At 43.8% G+C, this 21395-nt stretch overlaps 3 protein-coding genes across 5 annotated transcripts in view; all 3 read right to left on the bottom strand.

The window, feature by feature from the left end:
• Positions 1–21395, bottom strand: part of LOC147227563 (protocadherin alpha-C2-like) — a 47131-nt gene that overhangs the window by 22964 nt on the left and 2772 nt on the right. Inside the window, exon 1 of one of the 3 annotated variants that reach the window (XM_086158774.1) lies at positions 18614–21217. The exons of 1 other annotated variant lie outside the window; for it this stretch is intronic. In XM_086158774.1, the coding sequence (XP_086014900.1) occupies positions 18614–21004 (2391 nt within the window). In that variant the 5' untranslated portion in view covers positions 21005–21217. Of the gene's footprint in view, positions 1–9257; positions 11858–18613; positions 21218–21395 lie in introns of those variants that run through there. One more of the 3 variants, XM_086158773.1, reaches the window with a different exon arrangement.
• LOC147227565 (protocadherin alpha-C2-like) lies at positions 3410–6058 on the bottom strand. The gene has a single exon (XM_086158776.1). It carries the CDS (start codon positions 5850–5852, stop codon positions 3438–3440), a length of 2415 nt encoding a protein of 804 aa, XP_086014902.1. The 5' UTR covers positions 5853–6058; the 3' UTR covers positions 3410–3437.
• LOC147227564 (protocadherin alpha-C2-like) lies at positions 12854–17227 on the bottom strand. Its single transcript, XM_086158508.1, has 2 exons — positions 14622–17227; positions 12854–12859 (listed from the first exon to the last, which is right to left on the bottom strand). Exons 1-2 carry the CDS (start codon positions 17004–17006, stop codon positions 12854–12856), a joined length of 2391 nt encoding a protein of 796 aa, XP_086014634.1. The 5' UTR covers positions 17007–17227.

Raw genomic sequence — 21395 nt, 5'->3', positions numbered from 1 at the left:
TATTCAGCGCCAAAAACACCGACAACGTCAGATTATAAATGTCAGCACTACGGAGCTGTCCGTTCCTGCCTGGACCTCCTCTCTTTCCAAAATCCCACTCCCCGGCGACTTCAGGCGGCGAAATGTTGGCGAAACAGCGCCGCCTTTTTCACATCTTTAAAATATTAAAAGAAATATTACACGATCGTCCATGTGGCATTCTAAAAGTAACCGATGGAAATGTTTTAGTTCAGTTATCACATTTTGTTACATGAATTGCAATAACGTTGTTATTATTGTTGTTATTTGTGCTGTTGTGGTTGTTGTAATGACAATCATTATCGTCATTATGATTATTATTATTATTACTATTGTTGTTGTTGTTCCTGTGGTATTCATATTATTATTAGTATTCTTTTTGCTGTTTATATTCAAGTGATGAATGAGTGACAGGATTTGTTGCTGTTGTTTTTTTTCTCCATATGTGAAATAGGTACCACTCAAATCACATCAGAATATCCTTATTACCATAAATTTAACAACACTGTATTTACATCTATTCTATCCATCTCCATCACTCCTAAAGAGAACCTCAACATCTTCATCTCTGCTATCTTCAGCTCTGCCCTCCTGTTTTCTCTTCAATGCTACTGTCTACAAACCACACTAAGCACTCAGTACTCAGCGTTCTTTTGTACTGTTGGAATTCTTTATCACTGGTCCACAGCTGCTCTGAACTGTTCACCTAATGTACTTAAAATCATCCACCTTCTTTATCTCCACTCCTTGTAGCCTAACTTACCACCTGGGTCCTGTTCATTAGCACAAACATTTTCTGTCTTGCAGCGATAAATCATCATTCCTCTGCTCCACCTGTTCTTTGCTCTCACTACAGGAAACAGTTTCATGTGCAAACATCATTGTTCACGGAGGTTCCTGTCTACCCTTATATGTCAGCATTTCCATCATCACCGCAACCAAGATGTAGTTCCACCTCCATCTCAAACTTCTCTGTCACACCTAAAGCACACCTCACCATTGTCACAATCTCACATATGTGTTCTTTTACCAGTTTAGAATAATTCTCTGCCACCCCAGATTTCCCAATACAATACCATAGTTCATCTCTTGGCACCCTGTTGTATGCTTTCTTTAGATCTACAAAGGGATAATGCAACTTCCTCCGACCTTCTCTGCACTTCCTCACCTGCATTCCTAAAACAAATCCTGCATCTGTAGTACTCTGTCAAGACATGAAACCTTGTGCTTTTTACAAATGCTCAAGTCTGCTCACAGTCTAGTTTCCACTGCTCGTCCTATAACTTCACTGTATGGCTCATTAACATGATCCCTTTATAGTTACCGCAATACTCCACATTTCCCCTACTCTAAAAAAGGGTACCATCAAACATGTTCTCCATTCCTCAGGCATCTTCTCACTCCCAGATCCTGTTGAATAATCTAGCCAGAAACTCTACCGCAGCCTCTCCTAGACACTTCCATACCTCATCAGGTATATCATCAGGACCAACTGCCTTTCCACTGTTCATCCTCTTCAATGCCCTCCACATTTCACCATCACAAATCTCTGTTACTCTGTGGGCCGCCATCATCACCTCTATTACCCTTCCCCCTCTTTCATTTTCCCAATTCATCAGCTCTTCAATATACTCTTTTCTTCTTCCCATCACTCTTCTCGAATCCATTAATACATTTCCCTCTTAATACTGAATCACCCGAACACACGGGTGTCTTTCTGCTTTGCCAACCTGTCTGAATCATACTCTACGTCCTTACTGTCCAACCGAGCATACAAGTCATTTTGGCCTTGGCTACCCCTACATTTACATTGAGCTGCATCTGCCTGTAACCCTGCCTGTTCTCTTCAGTCCCCTCCTTGTCCCACTTCCTCTTTGCTAAACTTTTTCTGTGTATATAATCCTACATTTACTCATTCCACCACCAAGTCTCCAAATCTACTTTCCTTTCAGATGACACACTAAATACTCTCCTACCTCTCTCTCTGATTACATTAGCTGTTGTTGTCCAATTACCTGGAAGATGACACTGGCCACCCAGAGCGTTTCTCAAAGTCCGCCCTAAAACCATACGACACTCCTCCCTTTTCAACTTCCACCGCCTTGTCCTCAGCTCTGACATTGTCCTCATCATATTCCTTTTCACCAGTCATCCTACAAACCACCATCCTATGCTGTTTCGCTGCTCTCTCACGTAGCACTTCTTTGCAGTCATGGATATCCTACAGTTGACATCATCTATGCAAGACACAGTCTTCCTGCATGTTCCTACCTCCACTCTTATATGTTACCCTATGTTCCAACTTGTTCTGGAAAAAAGTGTTTACTACAGCCATTTCCATCTTTTTGCAAAGTCGACCACTACCTGTCCCTCCGTGTACCAGATACCAAACCTCCACATCACTTCTTCATCACTTATATTGCCTGCACCAATATGTACATTGAAGACTGCGCCACTTATCATTCTCTCACCTCTGGGTATAGTCAACATCACTTCATCTAACTCACTCCAGAATTTCTCCTTCTCCACTGACTTACATCCCCCCTATGGGGAATAGCCACTATCAACATTTAGCATCACACCTTCAATCTCCAGCTTCAGATTCATCAGTCCACCTGACACTCTTTTACCCTTTAGGACAGGGGTGTCAAACTCATTTTAGTTCAGGGGCAACCCCGGGGGAAAATCTATTCTAAGGTGGGCCGGATCAGTAAAATCATGATATATGAACTACTGTTAGGTACCTATTGTTCAATTCACTCCTCAAACCTGGTATTTTTGAGCTTTGCGAGCTGGATAAAACCTGTTCACGGTCCTAATCCTGCCCACGGGCCTTGAGTTTGACACCCCTGCTTTAGAACATTCTTAATAAACTTCTGCTTCAAGATAACATATATTCCATTTCTCTTCCTATCAACACTATGATAGTACAACTTGAAACCGGTACATAAGCTTCTAGCCTTGCAACCTTTCCAACCGAACTCATGGACACACAGTATTGCCACCTTCCTTCACTGCATCATGTCGACCAACTCTGGCTTCTCCTGTCATTGTCCATACTCTCAATCCCAGACTCTTGCCTTTACTTTTCTCTCTGCCTCCAAGACACACCTTAATCCTCTCCTTGTTCAACACGCAGTTGCCCAGTTTCCACTGATACGCTGTAAGTTAATGCAACCGAAGGGAGTCATTGTTAACCAAGCCCTTGACAAAGCCAGAATGAGAATTGGAAGTTTGCTTTGCAAATTATTTTTTGGCACACGTTTTATGCCGTTTTATGCATTTCTTGCTGCAACATTCTTTATCCAGACGTAGACCGACTCAAAACAACAACCAACACTGACTTGTGCCCCCTATCAAGTTGCATTACATATTAAAGAGATTCCCTCCAAAAATTACGCCATCATTTCCAAGTCTGCTTATATTATTAACAGTGTATTTACCTGCAGAGTAGAAGCTGCAGAGCCGCTAGTCTCAGTCATTCCTGTGCTCCTCGGTAAACTGGACACGATGTATCTGGAGCCCTTTGGCAGAGGCTGTCTGACCACCATCTTCCCTTTCCTGGTCTCTGCTAGGAACAGACTGTACCAGTAGGCATCGTTGGACACCAGAGTGGAGTCTGCGATGGTGGAGTTTCTCTCACTGATCACACTGTTCCTGCAGGGAGGAGCCGCTTTGCTGGACTTGGGTGTCTGACACTTGAGCACGATGGTGACCAGTATGGTGATCAACAGGAGAAAGGACACCGAGCCCAGACCGATGACCAAATACAGGTTCAGGTCTGAGAAGATGTCATATTCCAGAGGCACCTCCGTCAGGTCAGAGTAGGCCTTAACAGCTGTCTCCACTGTGGACAGCTTGATGGTCACTGTGGCAGACAAAGCGGGCTCCCCGTTGTCCTTGGCGACGACAACCATTCTCTGGTGCCGTGGATCTCTGTAACTGAACATCCTCATGGTGCGGATCTCTCCGTTGTATTGATCCAGACTGAACAAGGTGGCGTCGGTCACCTGCAGGAACTGGTAGGTAATCCGAGAGTTGTGCACCGAGTCGGTGTCCAAAGCGATCACCTTGGAAACCAGAGAGCCTTTATCAGTGGATCTGGGGATCTTTTCCTCCACCACTGAGCCGTGCGCACGCCATGGAGACACGATCACTGGAGCGTTGTCGTTCTGGTCCACGATGACGATGTGAACGGTCACATTGCTGCTCAGAGGAGGAGAGCCGGAGTCTCTGGCCTCGATGTGGAAAAGGAACTCCTTCTCGATTTCATAGTCAAAGGTTTTCAGGGCGTAAAGATTGCCGTTCTCTGGATTGATGGAGAACAACATGGACATGGAGGTGTTGGCTATCTCCCTCTCCAGGATAAAATAAACCAGATACTGGTTCTCATGGAGATCAGGGTCAAACGCAGTGAGTGAGCTCAGCAAAGCTCCAGGTGCGTTATTCTCCATCACACGTATCGTATAAAATGACTGAGGGAACTGTGGGACGTTGTCATTCACATCCAGCAGATGCAAAGTCATGGTCTCGTTGTCACTTAAAGGAGGAGAACCTCTGTCTGAAACCATGAATGTGATGTCATATTCTGGAACTTTCTCACGGTCCAAAGCTTCTGAAACTACTAGCTCATAAAAGTTATCAGAAGATTCCCTCAGTTTGAAAGGCATATTATCTGGAATACGAAGATCCACCACTCCATTGTCACCTGAGTCCTTGTCACTCACACTGACTACTGCTATCACTGTGTCTACATCAATGTTTTCACTCACTGGACTCTGAAATGATTTGATTGATAATTCTGGATGATTATCATTCATATCTTCCACCAGAATTTTGATTGTACATTGTCCTGATAGACTATCAGATCCTTTGTCAGTTGCTATAACTTCCATATCATAAATCCTATAATCTTCATAGTTTAACATTCCCTTCACTGTAATTTCACCAGATGAAGGATTCAGACTGAATGTCTGTTGAGTTTTCTCTGGTGTATATAAACTGTATGAGTATGTTAAGTCAGAATTTGAACCCTCATCTAGGTCTGTTGCATTCAGATTAATAACAAGGCTTCCAATTGGAGAATTTTCTATGATTTTAACATTATACATGGATTTATCAAACGTAGGTGCGTTATCATTAGTGTCCAAAACATGTACAACAATACTAACGGTGCCAGAACGAGCAGGTGACCCGCCGTCTACAGCCGTCAGTGTTAAATAATGGACAGCCTGCTGTTCTCTGTCTACAGTCTTTGTCAAGATCAAATCTGCAAACTTCGACCCGTCTCTCCCCGTCTGCACCTCGATATTAAAATGGTCACTTTCACTCAGATGATATGTTTTCACTGAATTAATGCCAACATCCGGATCAACCGCGTTGCTCAGAGAGAATCTCTCCCCTGCAGGCGTCGACTCGGATACGTCCAAATGAATCGCTTCTCTGCGAAATTGCGGGGCGTTGTCGTTCACATCTAACACTTCTAGCTCTATATTAACAATTCGCAGGGGGTTTTCGAGCGTCATTTCCAGCTTGAGATAGCAGGATATCGACAATTTAAAATTGCAGATGTTTTCCCTGTCGATCTTCTCCACAATATAGAGTTCCCCCGTCTCTTTGTTCACATCCAGATATTTCTTATTCGCGATGGTTTCAAGTCGCATCTTCCTCCGAACGAGTGTGGAAACATCCAGGTTGAGGTCGGTTGCAAGGTTTGCGACCACGGATCCTTCTTTTAACTCCTCTGGTATTGAATAGTGGGTGACTGAAGCCGATACGTGAGAAAGTGTGAACAGGAGCATCACGACTGGCACGTACCTTTTGTGTGACTCCATTGTTGCGGAGAATTGCGTCCTTTTGTGATCGCGAATCGTCACTCACAAATTTGAGGGATATTCCAGTAAGGTTATTGTTTGTCAAAGACTTAATCCAAGACAAGGAAAATAGTGCAAATCCTATTCAGTGTCACAAATACCGACAACGTCAGATAAAAATGTCAGCACTACGGAGCTGTCCGTTCCTGCCTGGACCTCCTCTCTTTCCAAAATCCCACTCCCCGGCGACTTCAGGCGGAGAAATGTTGGCGAAACAGCGCCGCCCTTTTTACAACATTGAAATATTCCAAGAAATATTACACAATAGTACATGTGGCACTGTGGAAGTGGCCTACCAAGACGTTATTATTATTTTTATTGTTGTTGTTGTCTTTTCATTATTGTTATCATTATTATTGTTATTATCATTATTATTAATTTTTGTTATTATCATTATTATTATTATTATTAGTAGTAGTAGTAGTAGTAGTAATAGTAGTAGTAGTAGTAGTAGTAATGGTAATAGTAGTAGCCTTGTTACAGTGGTAGTAATGTCCACATTATTAGTAGTATTTGTTTTTCTGTCGTTGTTGTCGTTAAAAGGTCATTAAAAGGTTTGTATTGTTGTTTTTTTCACAGGATGTGAAATAGGTTAGATATATTTTGAAGTGATTCTTCTTTCCCTTTCAGCTACTGCCTTCAGGTGTCGCCACAGTGAATCAACATCCTCCATCCAACCCTATTCTCTGTATCCTCTTCTCTCACACCAGATCTTTGGTCTTCCTCTAGATATCCAGCCTGGCAGTTACAACCTCAGCATCTTTCAATCAATACATTCACTATCTCTCCTCTGTGTAAGACCAAACCATCTCAGTCTGGCTTCTCTGACCTCATCTCCAAAACGTCTAACATGTGATGGCTTTCTGATGGATTCATTCCTGATCCTATCTATCCTCGTCACTCCCAAAGAGAATGTCAACTTCCTTATATCTGCAACCTCCCGTTCTGCTTTTTGTCTTTTCCTGGATACCGCCGTTTCTAAACCATACAGCATCACTGGTCTCATAACTGTCTTGGACACCTTTCCTTTCATACTGGCTGATAAACTTTTGTCATACATTAGCCCTCAGCACTTTTCTACCCCTGTTCTAACCTGCAAGAGCCTATTTCATCATCACTTTTCTGCACCTCCCATTGGTCTGGATTGTTGATTCTAAGTAGCTAAAATCCTCCACATTCTTCATCTCTCCTCCCTGTAGCCTCTCCATTCTACTTAGGTCCCTCTTATTCACACACATGTATTCTGCCTTCCTGCAACTGACCTACATCCCTCTCCTTTCCGGAGCCTACCTCCATTTCTCAAGATTTTCCTCAACATATCCCCTGCTCTCAATACAGATCATGATTTCACCAGCAAAACATCATGGTCCATGGCGATTTCTGTCTAACCTCATCTATCAGCCTGCCCATCACCACTGCAAACAAGGAGGTGCTCAGAGCGGATCCTTGGTGTAGTCCCACCTCCACCTTGAACCTCTAATGTACTTCTCTGCCACTTCAGATTTCCTCATACACAACCATAGTTCAATCTGTCTGCACACTGTTGTATGCGTCTTGTTGGTCTAGAAAGACACAATGCAGCACCCCCTTACCTTCTCTGTACTTCTCTACCAGCATTCCTAAAGCAAATAGTGCATCTGTAGTACTCTTTCTTCGCATAAAACTCGGCTTCAGGACCAACTGCCTTTCCATTCTTTGCCCTCTTCCATGCCCCCCTCACTTCACCTTCACTCATCTCTGCTATTTTGTGGTCCACTATCGTCACCTCTTCTTCCCTTCACTCTCTTTAATTTTCCCATTCATTGGCTCCTCAAAGTACTCTTTCCATCTTCCCATCACTCTTCTAGAATCTCTCAATACATTTGCCTGTCTATCCTTAATCATCCAAACCTGCTACAGATCCTTCCCATCTCTATCTGTTTTGCCATCCTGTCGAAATCTCCGTCCTAACTGTCCAACCAAGCATACAAGTCATCATATGCACTTTTCTTGGCCTTTCTTGCCTCTATCTTGACCTTGCACTGTTTTCCCCTGCACCACTGTCTGTTCTTTTCAGTCCCCTCAGTGTCTCACTTCTTCTTTGTCAACCTATTTCTCCGTATATATTCTTGCACATCATCATTCCAAGTCTCCCTTTCTACTTTTCTTTCAGATGACACACCAAGTACTCTCCTACCTCTCTCTCTGATAACATTACCTGTAGTTGTTCAGTCATCTGGAAGATCTCACTTGCCACCAAGAGCCTTTCTCAACACCTCCCTGAAAGTGATACAACACTCCTCCCTTTTCTGCTTCAACCACTTCCTTATTTGCTCTAACATTGTTCTCTTCATCTTCCTTGTCAGCAGTCATCCAACAAACTACCACCCTATGCTGTTTCACTACACTCTCACCTCCCACTTCATTGCAGTCTCTGATCTCCTTCAGGTGAAAATCTAGGCAAGATACCATCTACCTACATGTTCCTACCGCCACTCTTATACATTACCCTATGTTCCACCATGTTCTGAAAAATAGTATTCATGACAGCCAATTCCATCCATGTGTAAAGTGTACCACCATCTGTCCCTCTATATTCCTATCCCTGATACCAAACCTGCACAACACTTCTTCATCACTTCCATTGCCTGCCCCAACATGTGCATTTAAGTCTGCAACAGTTATCATTCTCTCACCTCTGGGGATAGTCAGCATCACTTCATCTAACTCACTCCGGAATTACTCCATCTCCTCCAGTTCACATCCCATCTGTGGGGCATAGTGACTCACAACATCTACCATCACACTTTCAAAATCCAACTTCAGACTCATGAGTCTATCTGACACTCTTTCAGTCTTTAGACCATTCCTAACAAACTTCTGCTTCAAGATAACATATTCCATTTCTCTTCCAATCTTTACGAGGACGGTACAACTTGAATCCTGCATGTAAGCTTTTAGCCTTGCAACCATTCCAAACGGAGTCCTGGACACCCAGTATGTCCACCTTCCTTTTCTGCCTCAACCAACTCTGGCTTTTCCTGTCATTGTCCAAATATTCAGAGTCCCTACTCTCAATCCCAAACTCTAGTCTTTCCACTTCACACTCTGCTTCCGAACAAACCTTTATCCAACAATCTTGAACCCACCGTAGCCAAATTTGGAGACTTGGTGAGTTGGAGACTCGATTTTCAGGTTTGGCTTTGGAACATGTTGTACACCGGATGTTGTTCCTGGCACAACCGTCTGCATTTATCCAGACTTAGACTGGCTCAAATCAACATTGGCTTGTGCCCCCCTTCAAGTTGCATTACATATTAAAGTGATTCCCTCCAAAAATTACGCCATCATTTCCAAGTCTGCTTATATTATGAACAGTGTATTTACCTGCAGAGTAGAAGCCGCAGAGCCGCTAGTCTCAGTCATTCCTGTGCTCCTTGGTAAACTGGACACGATGTATCTGGAGCCCTTTGGCAAAGGCTGTCTGACCACCATCTTCCCTTTCCTGGTCTCTGCTAGGAACAGACTGTACCAGTAGGCGTCGTTGGACACCAGAGTGGAGTCTGCGATGGTGGAGTTTCTCTCACTGATCACACTGTTCCTGCAGGGAGGAGCCGCTTTGCTGGACTTGGGTTTCTGACACTTGAGCACGATGGTGACCAGAATGGTGATCAACAGGAGAAAGGACACCGAGCCCAGACCGATGACCAAATACAGGTTCAGGTCTGAGAAGATGTCATATTCCAGAGGCACCTCCGTCAGGTCAGAGTAGGCCTTAACAGCTGTCTCCACTGTGGACAGCTTGATGGTCACTGTGGCAGACAAAGCGGGCTCCCCGTTGTCCTTGGCGACGACAACCATTCTCTGGTGCCGTGGATCTCTGTAACTGAACATCCTCATGGTGCGGATCTCTCCGTTGTATTGATCCAGACTGAACAAGGTGGCGTCGGTCACCTGCAGGAACTGGTAGGTAATCCGAGAGTTGTGCACCGAGTCGGTGTCCAAAGCGATCACCTTGGCAACCAGAGAGCCTTTATCAGTGGATCTGGGGATCTTTTCCTCCACCACTGAGCCGTGCGCACGCCATGGAGACACGATCACTGGAGCGTTGTCGTTCTGGTCCACGATGACGATGTGAACGGTCACATTGCTGCTCAGAGGAGGAGAGCCGGAGTCTCTGGCCTCGATGTGGAAAAGGAACTCCTTTTCAATTTCATAGTCAAAGGTTTTCAGGGCGTAAAGATTGCCGTTCTCTGGATTGATGGAGAACAACATGGACATGGAGGTGTTGGCTATCTCCCTCTCCAGGATAAAATAAACCAGATACTGGTTCTCGTGGAGATCAGGGTCAAACGCAGTGAGTGAGCTGAGCAAAGCTCCAGGTGCGTTATTCTCCATCACGCGTATCGTATAAAATGACCGAGGGAACTGTGGGACGTTGTCATTCACATCCAGCAGATGCAAAGTCATGGTCTCGTTGTCACTTAAAGGAGGAGAACCTCTGTCTGTCACCATGAACGTGATGTCATATTCTGGAACTTTCTCGCGGTCCAAAGCTTCTGAAACTACTAGCTCATAAAAGTTATCAGAAGATTCCCTCAGTTTGAAAGGCATATTATCTGGAATACGAAGATCCACCACTCCATTGTCACCTGAGTCCTTGTCACTCACACTGACTACTGCTATCACTGTGTCTACATCAATGTTTTCACTCACTGGACTCTGAAATGATTTGATTGATAATTCTGGATGATTGTCATTCATATCTTCCACCAGAATTTTGATTGTACATTGTCCTGATAGACTATCAGATCCTTTGTCAGTTGCTATAACTTCCATATCATAAATCCTATAATCTTCATAGTTTAACATTCCCTTCACTGTAATTTCACCAGATGAAGGATTGAGACTGAATGTCTGTTGAGTTTTCTCTGGTGTATATAAACTGTATGAGTAAGTTAAATCAGAATTTGACCCTTCATCTAGGTCTGTTGCATTCAGATTAATAACAAGGCTTCCAATTGGAGAATTTTCTATGATTTTAACATTATACATGGATTTATCAAATGTAGGTGCGTTATCATTAGTGTCCAAAACATGTACAACAATACTAACGGTGCCAGAACGAGCAGGTGACCCGCCGTCTACAGCCGTCAGTGTTAAATAATGGACAGCCTGCTGTTCTCTGTCTACAGTCTTTGTCAAGATCAAATCTGCAAACTTCGACCCGTCTCTCCCCGTCTGCACCTCGATATTAAAATGGTCACTTTCACTCAGATGATATGTTTTCACTGAATTAATGCCAACATCCGGATCAACCGCGTTGCTCAGAGAGAATCTCTCCCCTGCAGGCGTCGACTCGGATACGTCCAAATGAATCGCTTCTCTGCGAAATTGCGGGGCGTTGTCGTTCACATCTAACACTTCTAGCTCTATATTAACAATTCGCAGGGGGTTTTCGAGCGTCATTTCCAGCTTGAGATAACAGGATATCGCCATTTTATTGGTGCAGATATGTTCCCTATCTATTTTCTCCACAATATAGAGTTCCCCCGTCTCTTTGTTCACATCCAGATATTTCTTATTCGCGATGGTTTCAAGTCGCATCTTCCTCCGAACGAGGGTGGAAACATCCAGGCTGAGGTCGGTTGCAAGGTTTGCGACCACGGATCCTTCTTTTAACTCCTCTGGTATTGAATAGTGGGTGACTGAAGCCGATACGTGAGAAAGTGTGAACAGGAGCATCACGACTGGCACGTACCTTTTGTGTGACTCCATTGTTGCGGAGAATTGTGTCCTTTTGTGATCGCGAATCGTCACTCACAAATTTGAGAGATATTCCAGTAAGGTTACTGTCTGTGATCAATGACTTAATCCAAGAGAGGGAAAATAACGCAGATCTTATTCAGCGCCAAAAACACCGACAACGTCAGATAAAAATGTCAGCACTACGGAGCTGTCCGTCCCTGTCTGGACCTCCTCTCTTTCCAAAATCCCACTCCCCCGCGACTTCAGGCGGAGAAATAGTGGCGAAACAGCGCCGCCTATTTTACATCTTTAAAATAGTAAAAGAAATATATCACGATCGTCCATGTGGCATTCTAAAAGTAACCAATAAAATTTTTTTAGTTCAATTTTCAGTTATTGTTACATGAATTGCATTAGCCGTTGTAATTGTTGTTTTTATTGGTGTTGTTGTGGTCGTTGTAATGACAATCATTATCATTATCATTATCATTATCATTCTGGTTTTTGTTATAATAGTGGTATTCATATCATTCTTATTAGTTTTATTGTTTATGTTCAAGTGATGAATGATTGCTGTTGTTATTTTCTCCATATGTGAAATAGGTACCACCCAAATTACATGAGAATATCCATATTACCATAAATTTAACAACACTGTATTTACATCGATGCTATCCATCTCCATCACTCCTAAAGAGAACCTCAATATCTTCATCTCTGCTATCTTCAGCACTCAGTACTCAGCATTCTTTTGTACGGTTGGAATTCTTTATAGCTGGTCCACAGGTGTTTTGGACACCATTCCTTTCATTCTGGTTGATATCCTTCTTTTGTAAATCGACCCTGATTCTTTTTTTCCCAACCATTCCAACCTGCAATAACCTGTTTCTTCACCTCCTTTCCACACTCTCCATTGCTCTGAACTGTTGACCAAAAGTTCTTGAAATCCCCCATCTTCTTTATCTCCACTCCTTGTAGCCTCACTTAGCACCTGGGCCCTGTTCATTAGGACAAATGTATTCTGTCTTGCAGCGATAAATCACCATTCCTCTCCTTTCCAGAGCATACTTCCTGCTCTATAGGTGTTGCTCCACCAGTTCTTTGCTCTCACTACAGGTAACAGTTTCATCTGCAAACATCATTGTTCACGGAGGTTCCTGTCTACCCTCATATGTCAGCCTTTCCATCATCACCGCAACCAAGATGTAGTTCCACCTCCATCTCAAACTTCTCTGTCACACCTAAAGCACACCTCACCATTGTCACAATCTCACATATGTGTTCTTTTACCAGTTTAGAATAATTCTCTGCCACCCCAGATTTCCTGATACAATACCATAGTTCATCTCTTGGCACCCTGTTGTATGCTTTCTTTAGATCTACAAAGGAACAATGCAACTTCCTCCGACCTTCTCTGCACTTCCTCACCTGCATTCCTAAAATAAATCCTGCATCTCTAGTACTCTGTCAAGGAATGAAACCTTACTGCTCTTCACAAATGCTGAAGTCTGCTCACAGTCTAGTTTCCACTACTTGTCCTATAACTTCACTGTATAGCTCATTAACATGATTCTTCTGTAGTTACTGCAATACTCCGCATTTCCCCTACTCTAAAAAAGGGTACCATCAAACATGTTCTCCATTCCTGAGGCATCTTCTCATTCTCAGATCCTGTTGAATAATCTAGCCAGAAACTCTACCACTCCCTCTCCCAGACACTTCCATACCTCATCAGGTATATCATCAGGACCAACTGCCTTTCCACTGTTCATCCTCTTCCATGCCCTCCACATTTCACCATCACGAATCTCTGTTACTCTGTGGGCCATCATCGTCACCTCTATTACCCTTCCCCCTCTTTAATTTTCCCCATTCATCAGCTCTTCAATATACTCTTTTCTTCTTCCCATCACTCTTCTCGAATCCATCAATACATTTCCCTCTTGATCCTCAATCACCCAAACCTGTGGTACCTGCTTTCCCTCTGTCTTTTTGTTTTGCCAACCTGAATGAATCCTTCTCTTCCTCCTTACTGTCCAACTGAGCATACAAGTCATTTTACATCCTTAGTTTGGTCTTTGCTATCCCTACTTTTACCTTGTACCATGTCTACCTGTACCCCTGCCTGCTCTTTTCAGTCCCCTCCATGTCCCACTTCTTCTTTGCTAACCTCTTTCTGTGTATATACCCCCACACTTCCTCGTTTCACCACCAAGTCTCCAAATCTACTTTCCTTTCAGATGGCACACCAAATACTTTCCTACCTCTCTCTCTGATTACATTAGCTGTAGTTGTCCAGTCACTTGAAGATGTCACTGGCCACCCGGAGCATTTCTCAATCTCCTCCCTTTTCAACTTCCACCACCTCATCCTCTGCTCTGCCATTGTCCTCTTCATATTCCATGTCACCAGTCATATTTCTGCTTCAAGATAACATCTTCCTTTTCTCTTCCTATCAATACTATGATAGTACAACTTGAAGCCTGCATGTAAGCTTCTAGCCTTGCAACCACTCCAACCGGAGTCAAGGACACACAGTATAACCTTGCAGTGAACCTTCCTTCACTGCATCATTTCGACCAACTCCGGCTTTTCCTGTCATTGTCCCAAAATTCAGAGTCCATACTCTCAAGCCCAGGCTCTGGCCTTTACTCCTCTCTCTCTGCCTCCAAAACAAACCTTACTCCTCTCCTTGTTCAACCCACAGATGCCCAATTTCCACTGATGCCCTGTAAGTTACTGGTACCAAAGGCAGTCATTGTTAACCAAGGCCTCGACCAATCCTGTATGAGAATCAAAAGTTCAATTCGCATATTTTTTTGGCACGACCTTTACGCAGGATGTCTTTCTTGCTGCAACAATCTGCATTTATCCAGACTTAGACCGGCAAAACACAAGATTGGCATGTGCCCCCCTTCAAGTTGCATTACATATTAAAGTGATGAACTACAACAATTACGCCATCATTTCCAGTTATTCTTCAATTTATGAACGTGTATTTACCTGCAGAGTAGAAGCCGCAGAGCCGCTGGTCTCAGTCATTCCTGTGCTCCTCGGTAAACTGGACACAATGTATCTGGAGCCCTTTGGCAAAGGCTGTCTGACCACCATCTTCCCTTTCCTGGTCTCTGCTAGGAACAGACTGTACCAGTAGGCGTCGTTGGACACCAGAGTGGAGTCTGCGATGGTGGAGTTTCTCTCGCTGATCACACTGTTCCTGCAGGGAGGAGCCGCTTTGCTGGACTTGGGTTTCTGACACTTGAGCACGATGGTGACCAGTATGGTGATCAACAGGAGAAAGGACACCGAGCCCAGACCGATGACCAAATACAGGTTCAGGTCTGAGAAGATGTCATATTCCAGAGGCACCTCCGTCAGGTCAGAGTAGGCCTTAACAGCTGTCTCCACTGTGGACAGCTTGATGGTCACTGTGGCAGACAAAGCGGGCTCCCCGTTGTCCTTGGCGACGACAACCATTCTCTGGTGCCGTGGATCTCTGTAACTGAACATCCTCATGGTGCGGATCTCTCCGTTGTATTGATCCAGACTGAACAAGGTGGCGTCGGTCACCTGCAGGAACTGGTAGGTAATCCGAGAGTTGTGCACCGAGTCGGTGTCCAAAGCGATCACCTTGGCAACCAGAGAGCCTTTATCAGTGGATCTGGGGATCTTTTCCTCCACCACTGAGCCGTGCGCACGCCATGGAGACACGATCACTGGAGCGTTGTCGTTCTGGTCCACGATGACGATGTGAACGGTCACATTGCTGCTCAGAGGAGGAGAGCCGGAGTCTCTGGCCTCGATGTGGAAAAGGAACTCCTTCTCTATTTCATAGTCAAAGGTTTTCAGGGCGTAAAGATTGCCGTTCTCTGGATTGATGGAGAACAACATGGACATGGAGGTGTTGGCTATCTCCCTCTCCAGGATAAAATAAACCAGATACTGGTTCTCATGGAGATCAGGATCAAACGCAGTGAGTGAGCTCAGCAAAGCTCCAGGTGCGTTATTCTCCAACACACGTATTGTATAAAATGACTGAGGGAACTGTGGGACGTTGTCATTCACATCCAGCAGATGCAAAGTCATGGTCTCATTGTCACTTAAAGGAGGAGAACCTCTGTCTGAAACCATGAATGTGATGTCATATTCTGGAACTTTCTCGCGGTCCAAAGCTTCTGAAACTACTAGCTCATAAAAGTTATCAGAAGATTCCCTCAGTTTGAAAGGCATATTATCTGGAATACGAAGATCCACCACTCCATTGTCACCTGAGTCCTTGTCACTCACACTGACTACTGCTATCACTGTGTCTACATCAATGTTTTCACTCACTGGACTCTGAAATGATTTGATGGATAATTCTGGATGATTGTCATTCATATCTTCCACCAGAATTTTGATTGTACATTGTCCTGATAGACTATCAGATCCTTTGTCAGTTGCTATAACTTCCATATCATAAATCCTATAATCTTCATAGTTTAACATTCCCTTCACTGTAATTTCACCAGATGAAGGATTCAGACTGAATGTCTGTTGAGTTTTCTCTGGTGTATATAAACTGTATGAGTAAGTCAAATCAGAATTTGACCCTTCATCTAGGTCTGTTGCATTCAGATTAATAACAAGGCTTCCAATGGGAGAATTTTCTATGATTTTAACATTATACATGGATTTATCAAACGTAGGTGCATTGTCATTAGTGTCCAAAACATGTACAACAATACTAACGGTGCCAGAACGAGCAGGTGACCCGCCGTCTACAGCCGTCAGTGTTAAATAATGGACAGCCTGCTGTTCTCTGTCTACAGTCTTTGTCAAGATCAAATCTGCAAACTTCGACCCGTCTCTCCCCGTCTGCACCTCGATATTAAAATGGTCACTTTCACTCAGATGATATGTTTTTACTGAATTAATGCCAACATCCGGATCAACCGCGTTGCTCAGAGAGAATCTCTCCCCTGCAGGCGTTGACTCGGATACGTCCAAATGAATCGCCTCTCTGCGAAATTGCGGGGCGTTGTCGTTCACATCTAACACTTCTAGCTCTATATTAACAATTCGCAGGGGGTTTTCTAGCGTCATTTCAAGTTTGAGATAGCACGATATTTTATTAATGCAGATATGTTCCCTGTCAATCTTCTCCACAATATAGAGTTCCCCCGTCTCTTTGTTCACATCCAGATATTTCTTATTCGCGATGGTTTCAAGTCGCATCTTCCTCCGAACGAGGGTGGAAACATCCAGGCTGAGGTCGGTTGCAAGGTTTGCGACCACGGATCCTTCTTTTAACTCCTCTGGTATTGAATAGTGGGTGACTGAAGCCGATACGTGAGAAAGTGTGAACAGGAGCATCACGACTGGCACGTACCTTTTGTGTGACTCCATTGTTGCGGAGAATTGTGTCCTTTTGTGATCGCGATTCGTCACTCACAAATTTGAGGGATATTCCAGTAAGTTTACTGTCTGCGATCAATGACTTAATCCAAGCGAGGGAAAATAATACAGATCTTATTCAGCGTCAAAAACACCGACAACGTCAGATTATAAATGTCAGCACTACGGAGCTGTCCGTTCCTGCCTGGACCTCCTCTCTTTCCAAAATCCCACTCCCCAGCGACTTCAGGCGGAGAAATGTTGGCGAAACAGCGCCGCCTCATTTACAACATTGAAATATTAGAATAACTCTCACACAATAATACATGTGGCATTCTATAGGTAGTCGATTAAAATGTTTTAGTTTCGTTATCACATATTGTTACATGAATCGCATTAGACATTGTTATTGGTGTTGTTATTGGTGCTGTTGTGGTTGTTGTAACAACAATCATTATTGTCTTTTTGTTATTATTATTACTGTAGTTGTTGTAGGATTTATATTATTATTAGTGTTAGTTTTGTTGTTTATGTTCAAGTGCGCAATGATTGCAGTTGTTTTTTTTTTTAATCTTCATATGTGAAATAGGTAACATCCAAATTACATCAGAATATCGTCATTACCATGAATGTAACAACAGTGTATTTAAATCTATCCTATCGATGTCCATCACTCCTAAAGAGAACCTTAACATCTTAAACTCTGCTATCCTCGGCTCTACCCTCATGTTTTCTCTTCAGCTCCACTGTCTAAAAGCCATATATCATTGCTGGTCCACAACTGTCTTCTCCAGTTTTCCTTTCATTCTGCCTGATAGCCCTCTTTTGTAAATTAACCATGACACTTTTCTCCAACTGTTCCAACCTGCTCAAACCTGTTTCTTCACCTCCCTCTCACGCTCTCCATTGCTCTGTACTGTTGATCCTAAGTACTTGCCATCCTCCAACCTCTTTATTTCCACTCCTTGCAGTCCAAATGTCCACTTGGGTCCTCATTAGTCTACCTGATAGTCTTTTACCCTTTCGAACATTCCTAACAAGCTCCTCCTTCAAGATAGCATTTCCTCCATTTCTCTTCCAATCAATACTATGATAGCGCAACTTGAAATCTGCACCTATTCTTCGAGCCTTCCTACCTTCACACCTGGTCTCCTGGTCACACAGTATATCCACTTTCCTTCTCTGCATGATGTCTATCAACTCTGGCTTTTCCTGTCATCATTCAAAAATTCAAAGTCCCTCAACTCAATCCCAGACTCTTGCCTTTCCTTTTCTCTGCTTCCAAAACACACATTCCTCCTATCCATCATAGAATCGCAGTAGCCCAATTTCCCCTGCACCCTGTAAGATACTGACACCAATGACAGTCGTTGTAAACCTTGACCTCGACCAAACCAGCCGTAGAGTTGGAGAATTGATTGGCAGATTTGGTTTTGGACACATGTTTTACATCAGATGTTGTTCCTGGCACAACCATCTGCATTTATCCAGACTTTGATCGGCTCAAAACAAGATTGGCATGTGCCTCCCTTCAAGTTGCAGTACATATTAAAATGATTCACTACAACAATTATGCCATCATTTCCAAGTATACTTCAATTTATGAACAGTGTATTTACCTGCAGAGTAGAAGCTGCAGAGCCGCTAGTCTCAGTCATTCCTGTGCTCCTTGGTAAACTGGACACGATGTATCTGGAGCCCTTTGGCAGAGGCTGTCTGACCACCATCTTCCCTTTCCTGGTCTCTGCTAGGAACAGACTGTACCAGTAGGCGTCGTTGGACACCAGAGTGGAGTCTGCGATGGTGGAGTTTCTCTCGCTGATCACACTGTTCCTGCAGGGAGGAGCCGCCTTGCTGGACTTGGGTTTCTGACACTTGAGCACGATGGTGACCAGTATGGTGATCAACAGGAGAAAGGACACCGAGCCCAGACCGATGACCAAATACAGGTTCAGGTCTGAGAAGATGTCATATTCCAGAGGCACCTCCGTCAGGTCAGAGTAGGCCTTAACAGCTGTCTCCACTGTGGACAGCTTGATGGTCACTGTGGCAGACAAAGCGGGCTCCCCGTTGTCCTTGGCGACGACAACCATTCTCTGGTGCCGTGGATCTCTGTAACTGAACATCCTCATGGTGCGGATCTCTCCGTTGTATTGATCCAGACTGAACAAGGTGGCGTCGGTCACCTGCAGGAACTGGTAGGTAATCCGAGAGTTGTGCACCGAGTCGGTGTCCAAAGCGATCACCTTGGCAACCAGAGAGCCTTTATCAGTGGATCTGGGGATCTTTTCCTCCACCACTGAGCCGTGCGCACGCCATGGAGACACGATCACTGGAGCGTTGTCGTTCTGGTCCACGATGACGATGTGAACGGTCACATTGCTGCTCAGAGGAGGAGAGCCGGAGTCTCTGGCCTCGATGTGGAAAAGGAACTCCTTCTCGATTTCATAGTCAAAGGTTTTCAGGGCGTAAAGATTGCCGTTCTCTGGATTGATGGAGAACAACATGGACATGGAGGTGTTGGCTATCTCCCTCTCCAGGATAAAATAAACCAGATACTGGTTCTCATGGAGATCAGGGTCAAACGCAGTGAGTGAGCTGAGCAAAGCTCCAGGTGCGTTATTCTCCATCACACGTATCGTATAGAATGACTGAGGGAACTGTGGGACGTTGTCATTCACATCCAGCAGATGCAAAGTCATGGTCTCATTGTCACTTAAAGGAGGAGAACCTCTGTCTGAAACCATGAATGTGATGTCATATTCTGGAACTTTCTCGCGGTCCAAAGCTTCTGAAACTACTAGCTCATAAAAGTTATCAGAAGATTCCCTCAGTTTGAAAGGCATATTATCTGGAATACGAAGATCCACCACTCCATTGTCACCTGAGTCCTTGTCACTCACACTGACTACTGCTATCACTGTGTCTACATCAATGTTTTCACTCACTGGACTCTGAAATGATTTGATGGATAATTCTGGATGATTATCATTCATATCTTCCACCAGAATTTTGATTGTACATTGTCCTGATAGACTATCAGATCCTTTGTCAGTTGCTATAACTTCCATATCATAAATCCTATAATCTTCATAGTTTAACATTCCCTTCACTGTAATTTCACCAGATGAAGGATTCAGACTGAATGTCTGTTGAGTTTTCTCTGGTGTATATAAACTGTATGAGTATGTTAAATCAGAATTTGACCCTTCATCTAGGTCTGTTGCATTCAGATTAATAACAAGGCTTCCAATGGGAGAATTTTCTATGATTTTAACATTATACATGGATTTATCAAACGTAGGTGCATTGTCATTAGTGTCCAAAACATGTACAACAATACTAACGGTGCCAGAACGAGCAGGTGACCCGCCGTCTACAGCCGTCAGTGTTAAATAATGGACAGCCTGCTGTTCTCTGTCTACAGTCTTTGTCAAGATCAAATCTGCAAACTTCGACCCGTCTCTCCCCGTCTGCACCTCGATATTAAAATGGTCACTTTCACTCAGATGATATGTTTTTACTGAATTAATGCCAACATCCGGATCAACCGCGTTGCTCAGAGAGAATCTCTCCCCTGCAGGCGTCGACTCGGATACGTCCAAATGAATCGCCTCTCTGCGAAATTGCGGGGCGTTGTCGTTCACATCTAACACTTCTAGCTCTATATTAACAATTCGCAGGGGGTTTTCGAGCGTCATTTCCAGTTTGAGATAACAGGATATCTTATTGATGCATACATGCATGTTTTCCCTGTCGATCTTCTCCACAATATAGAGATCCCCCGTCTCTTTGTTCACATCCAGATATTTCTTATTCGCGACCGTTTCAAGTCGCATCTTCCTCCGAACGAGGGTGGAAACATCCAGGCTGAGGTCGGTTGCAAGGTTTGCGACCACGGATCCTTCTTTTAACTCCTCTGGTATTGAATAGTGGGTGACTGAAGCCGATACGTGAGAAAGTGTGAACAGGAGCATCACGACTGGCACGTACCTTTTGTGTGACTCCATTGTTGCGGAGAATTGCGTCCTTTTGTGATCGCGAATCGTCACTCACAAATTTGAGGGATATTCCAGTAAGGTTACTGTCTGTGATCAATGACTTAATCAAAGAGAGATAAATAATGCAAATCCTATTCAGCGCCAAAAACACCGACAACATCAAATGATAAATGTCAGCACTACGGAGCTGTCCGTTCCTGCCTGGACGCCCCCTTTCACAAAAATCCCACCGTCGAGCGATTATAAACCCGCTCACTCGAAATGTTGGAGAAACAGCGCCTCCCCTTTTACAACGTTTGAATATTGAAGTTATTATTACGAATATTATCTTCAAAATGACCTTAATTGTGATGAGAATTATTTCTATTTGTTGTAATAACAGTAGTTTAGTGGATGCACT

Source organism: Fistularia commersonii, chromosome 13, assembly GCF_037954325.1.
Source record: "Fistularia commersonii isolate RoL2024-O1a breed Wild chromosome 13, RoL_Fcom_v1.0, whole genome shotgun sequence".
NCBI lineage: Eukaryota > Metazoa > Chordata > Actinopteri > Syngnathiformes > Fistulariidae > Fistularia > Fistularia commersonii.
This window is presented reverse-complemented; position numbering and strand designations above follow the sequence as displayed.